The 6,000-nt window shown below is 37.8% G+C and overlaps 1 protein-coding gene across 2 annotated transcripts in view; it reads left to right on the top strand.

Moving 5' to 3' along the window:
• OLFM3 (olfactomedin 3) overlaps positions 1-5,444 on the top strand; it is a 54,955-nt gene extending 49,511 nt beyond the window's left edge. For both annotated transcript variants that reach the window (XM_051625420.1, XM_051625421.1), the window contains exons 5-6: positions 2,295-2,401; positions 4,100-5,444. In XM_051625420.1, the coding sequence (XP_051481380.1) occupies positions 2,295-2,401; positions 4,100-4,777 (785 nt within the window). In that variant the 3' untranslated portion in view covers positions 4,778-5,444. The remainder of the gene's footprint in view (positions 1-2,294; positions 2,402-4,099) is intronic.
• Positions 5,445-6,000: the final 556 nt, after the last annotated feature.

The raw sequence follows: 6,000 nt of genomic DNA on the forward strand, positions 1-6,000 counted from the left end.
AGCAAGAAACCTCAGCATTCAAGATCAGTTTTAAGACAGACACATTAAGAGTTTATTCTGCAGCTAAAAAATATCACTTGGGATTAGATCAATACATTTCATACTTAAAGACTTCCTGGTGGAGGAGTAAGGAAAATTTCTTGCTCTGATACTAAGTTAGAGGTACTTAAAAGCACACAAAACCCACCTTGTTTTGCCAGTTAACTGTTAAACATTACATTGAGCTTTACTTTTGAAAGAGTTGTGATTCATTTAACTTCTGAATCAAATGGAAGATCAGGCACAGGCAAGCTAGAAGGGCATCATCTTTATAAAGCCAGTATCGCTAATTATTTGGGTGTTAAACAGATTGACAAACTGCATACTGCAGCACAATGCCATCAAAATGCTGTGATACTCATCTGGAATAAATTGTTTAATTGTATTAGTAAGTCAATATATACTTCATATATTAAGCTCCTGTGCCTAAGGATCTCCCAGCTATAAGGAGGCTGTGACGACAAGACAGGTGGGCATTGGCAGCTCTACTGCTTCCTTCCTACTGCCCATGCTGTCAGCAAGTGGGCCAACAGACCTCAAGCACCGCTGAGGCTCACAGCAGAAACATGCTGATGGGTATGAATTGTCACTGAGGTGGGAATGGCTTACAATGTATGGAAAAAACACTTGTAGTATTACTCCTTAGTTTTAAATACCAATTCCATCAAGTTATTTCACAAATATGTAGATTCAAGGGGTTCTATTTTATGAATAAGGAATAGATGGGACATACTATACGGCAGGAGGAAATAAACCACCTCATGCCTTTGCTGAAAAGAGAAGCTTTGTCACTTTCTCAGTCAGCTGCTCCTCAGCTATATAGGAATTCTCCTAACAGTCTCCCTTTCTTGATATCACTACATGCTACCTCAGATTAAAAATTTAGTCACATAAATATACCCTGACTCAACCTGCTGATCATTTAACCAACTGTAGAAAACCTATAAGATTCTTTAAAATGTGAAATTCCAAAATATCTTCAAAAGATTGTAAGATACATATACTGAGATATGTAGATAACAATGCCTTGGAATTGAAATGGAAAATAGACACAACCTGCTCTGCTCATTGAGGTCTCAGCATGTACTTTGTTATCTTTATTTCTATTAAACTTGACTTCCGTGGCCATGAAGAAGAGTCCCCACAAGTGGCCCGACTTGTCACCACAGCATTAGCCCTCTTCTAATTGATGGAAACAGGCTTGCATAATATATTCCTTGCCAGTTACATAAAGTAAAAAAATCCAGGCTTGATGCTACCTTCTCTTTTGAACTGAATAAACCCACTCTCAACACCAGATAGTTTGCTTTCTATATTTCTGAGACAGACAGGGTTATACAATATAGTACAACCATGTATCATGGAGAAGCACTTATTTTTAAATTAAAGAAATAAATTAAATGTGTCACTTTTTACATTCTTATGGCACATCTTTTATTCAAAAATATGTTATTTTATCTAATTACCTACACATCACTGTGTGATATTGGGCCTCTTAGTAAAAAAATTCCAGCAGGGGCTTGTTGCTAATAGGTATGTTATTAATGTCCCCTACAATATAGATTTTTGGATTGTTAGAAAGGTCAGCATCCAAGATCTTATTGACTCTCATTATTTCCTTCCAGACAGTCCAATATGAAGCAGTCTAATGGATTGGAAGATAACCAATCCAGCCAAGGTTGCTGAATAATTCTCATATTCTCTTTCTTAACTTCAGACAGGCCCCTAATAATGGAACAGCTGTGTGTGTAACCACAGGACAGACAGATACAGAAATTTGTATACCACTACTCTTCTTATGTACAAGCTCATTTTTTCCTGCCTTTAACCTCTTTGCTACCCTGGTCAATGGAAAACTGAGACATTCATCAATCCTAGCCTTGCATTGAACTTTCTGAAGGCAATATTGAGGGGAGTTTATGTCATCTTTTCATTTATTATCAAATGTTGATTTGCTTCAGCTCAGAAGGTGTTTTACTAGGTTGTAGTACTATTTATGCCTAGAAAATGTAACTGTGTTTTTAAACATATAAAACTGAAAACATACACAAATAAATTTTTGTGTATTTTTATGTATTTCTATTACTGCTTAATACAGAAAAGTCCATACAGTGAAGGTGACAATCCATCTTCAACACAAGCCTGTATCCCCTGAAGCCACTATGTAGTTTAGAGCAATTGGTCTTGTGATCTGACTGGTGCCAAAGAGAGTTGTGTCATTATTTGCATTAATGCCTTTGTTTTTCTAATTCCAGCATGTGGCAAATTGATGAAAATTACAGGCCCCATCACAGTGAAGATATCTGGAACTCGATTTGGAGCCTGGATGACAGATCCATTAGCATCAGAGAAAAATAACCGAGTACGTTCAGTCACTGAATATCTTTGTTTTCTTCTGGAGTTTTACTTGCTTTGTTTTAATCTTTAAAGATATATTTTCTCCCTATAGGAGGTTACACTCTTAAGCATGTTTCTTCTGCTTCCATCATTTACAAAGTTAGACATCTTCAGAGAAAAAGCAACAGTGTTTGTGCTAAAATATCCACATACAAAAGCTAACTAAGCACCTTTGTGCCATTTCCTTCAACTGCTTCAGGGATGGCATACATCCATCTGAACTGACTACACAATTTTTTTTCTTTTACCATATTTCAGCTTGAGTCTTTAAGAAATTAATGTGATGCAAACATCAACACTTTTACCCAAGAGCATCACCCATAATGCAGTATAGTAAAAATTTGCAGGGTTAGGCCATATATAAGCTCCATTCCGACCATTTGCTGCCTTAGACCCAGGCTATTTTATGGTTTGGATTTACAATAGGATCTCAAATTGGTCTCAGCTTTGTGGCGGTGCTCCCTCCACCAAAGGGCTTTGTAGACAAAACACCAGGTTTCATTTGTGAGAGACCCAGAAGGCTGATTTTTTGAATGCAGAAAAATACAAAGGCAATAGAAAAGCCAACATACAAATGTTAATAACTAAAGATTTGTGTGCAGCCCTCTCCTGCCCACTGTGTCTATGCAGGTTGACTACTGACCTCAGGAATACCCCTTAGGAGAGCAGCAAACCTTCCTCAACCCCATCTAGTCCTGGGGAAGTTTATTCTGCCACCTCAGAGCACCCATGGCTGGCTGTAGACCCATCCCCATGGGCATTTGTCTCCAGCAGCACCTGCTCCTTGCTGTGGCCCCACTCCACACACCCTGCAGCTCTGCAACCCCCTCTCCAGACAGCTTCCACATTTCCCCAGCTGCCACCCTTTTAAAGAAACACAGACTACCCATGTGCATGCAAATTAGAACAAACCAGATCCCTCTTTGCATCTCAACTAACAGGAAGATGTGAAGCTGAATTGACATTTATACCGGTATTTTGTTAATACCAATTTTGACCCTCACAATATGTATCTCCAGAAATAATTCTGCTCTTTTGTTAGTCAGATTTTTATTTTTCTCTGACAAACTGAAAGGAGAAAAAGCAAAATGCATGAAGGAAAAATACTGGGGAATGAAAGTTGACATAAAGAACATTTAAAAAATATTTTTTCTTTCATTTTAAGGAGGGAAAATGGTTCCTGAACTTAACTGGGTTTATTGCTATTTTATTTGCATTCTTTGTTAAGAATACACTTTTTTTCACCAATTAGAGTTTCAGCTGAAGAAAATTTAATCAAATTTATTTCTAAGCATAAATCCAAGCTTAGCTCACATGCCATTTCCTGTATCTCTCTTCAATTATGAGTTTCTGGGAATATCTCTAAGCCAGGTCCATATAGCAGAGACACAAACATGAAATAATAAAAAAATAATTTTCTCTGAAAATGCAGACATTGGAGTTTGTAACAGTCTTCTTGAGAAATCACCTGTATAGGAAAGTTTAAATTCAGAAATCATGCTTTTGTAACAGGAACGTAGACAATATTGTACTTTAATAGACTGCTACACACCTGCAACCTTTTTCCTTCTTTTCATGCATTATATCCATCATGCCATATCATAATCATGTACCACAGTCTGTGTTCAAGATGTTTACTCCCAATCTTTGCTTTTGTTTCCAGGTCTGGTACATGGATAGTTACACTAACAACAAAATTGTCCGTGAATTCAAATCAATTGCAGACTTTGTCAGTGGGGCAGAATCAAGGACATACAACCTTCCATTCAAATGGGCAGGAACCAACCATGTTGTCTACAATGGCTCCCTCTATTTCAACAAGTATCAGAGCAACATCATCATCAAATACAGCTTTGACACTGGGCGGGTGCTTGCACAACGTAGCCTTGAGTATGCTGGGTTTCACAATGTCTACCCGTACACTTGGGGTGGCTTTTCTGATATTGACCTGATGGCAGATGAAATTGGGCTATGGGCTGTGTATGCTACCAACCAGAATGCAGGCAACATTGTCATCAGCCAGCTAAACCAGGATACACTGGAGGTGCTGAAGAGCTGGAGCACAGGCTACCCAAAGAGAAGTGCTGGAGAATCTTTCATGATCTGTGGCACCTTGTATGTTACTAACTCTCACTTAACAGGAGCCAAGGTCTACTACTCTTATTCCACAAAAACCTCCACTTATGAGTACACAGACATTCCTTTCCATAATCAGTATTTTCATATATCCATGCTTGACTACAACGCAAGAGACAGAGCTCTCTATGCCTGGAATAATGGACATCAAGTCCTGTTTAACGTCACCCTTTTCCATGTCATTAAAACTGAAGATGACACATAATTTCCTTTCCCTTCCCTTTCCCTCACCACTCTCCCTCAAAGCAGTATCATTCGTGATAAACTCTGAAAGCATCCATCTCAGTCCTTTTTAATTTACATTTATTTCTCATTGAGGAAAAGCAACCTTTTCTACCATATAATGCATTGCAAATACAGCTGAGCCTGTCAAAAATGACCTGTTGGAAATAAAAGCATTTTAACTTATGATTCTACAGGTTCTGTCAAGACCTTGTCTTGAAAAGCACTAAAGAGGATTTAAGTGGCTAAAGACAGTTTTAAAATTATTATGATCTGCCTTATTTTAGAGTCAGAGACTAATGGTGGCTTAAATGCATGAATGTCTTTTTTTACCTCATTTTTGTTTTTAAACTATTGGTCAACTTCAGGAAATATTTTGGTAGTGTCAGACACATATTGCACATTGTATTTTATTTTTTCAAAAAAAAAATTTAGGAATTTAATTTACTTGGATATGGAGTATGACTCATTTTGCCATCACCCAATTTCAGATGTGGTGCTGTACAGTATGTTTTTAAATCTCTTGCAAGCATTTTATCGACAGTCTGTATTTCTACCATTGTAACCACCATTGTGCAATTGTATCTCTTCACTTATGTGAAAGTAAACGAAGTACTATTTTTTATAAAATATATTGAAGCTTAATTGCAGTTCTGGTTGTGAGTCAATTGAAAGTGATAAAAACCTGAGAAAATACTTATTTCTGAGAAAGATCAATAGTTTCTCAGGCACATGATCCCTACTCAGCTTTGCTTCATAGACCCCTTCTTATTCACCATTGGTGCTTACTGGCAAATTTGCAACTTTGAAGCCTCATAGCAGTCCCAGCTTTACAAACATTGGCCAAGAGCAATTTTTTTAAGTCATGTGCTGCCTTCTCTCTGTCTCTTTTTCTCATACTCTTTTCCACCCTTTTATTTCCCTTGTTTTTGCTCACTCCCTGATCTGGGCTTTACAAGAGACACTGAAGGCAGGCTGCTGCCTGTGCCTCCAACCCAAATGTGAGTCCATCCCATATTTGCACTGTCTTGGGACAGTGAGGAACAATGTTAAAAGTCAAGCTGCTCTCAAGATCTGTCTGCCTTTTTACTCATAACAGAAAAACATTTATCTGTTAACAAAGATCTTCTCTGGAATGACAGCAATTAGGGAGAAAATACACAGGAAAAGGTTCAAAGCCTAAATGACCCGTGTGGCACCTGGTAG

Source organism: Apus apus, chromosome 7, assembly GCF_020740795.1.
Source record: "Apus apus isolate bApuApu2 chromosome 7, bApuApu2.pri.cur, whole genome shotgun sequence".
Taxonomy (NCBI): domain Eukaryota; kingdom Metazoa; phylum Chordata; class Aves; order Apodiformes; family Apodidae; genus Apus; species Apus apus.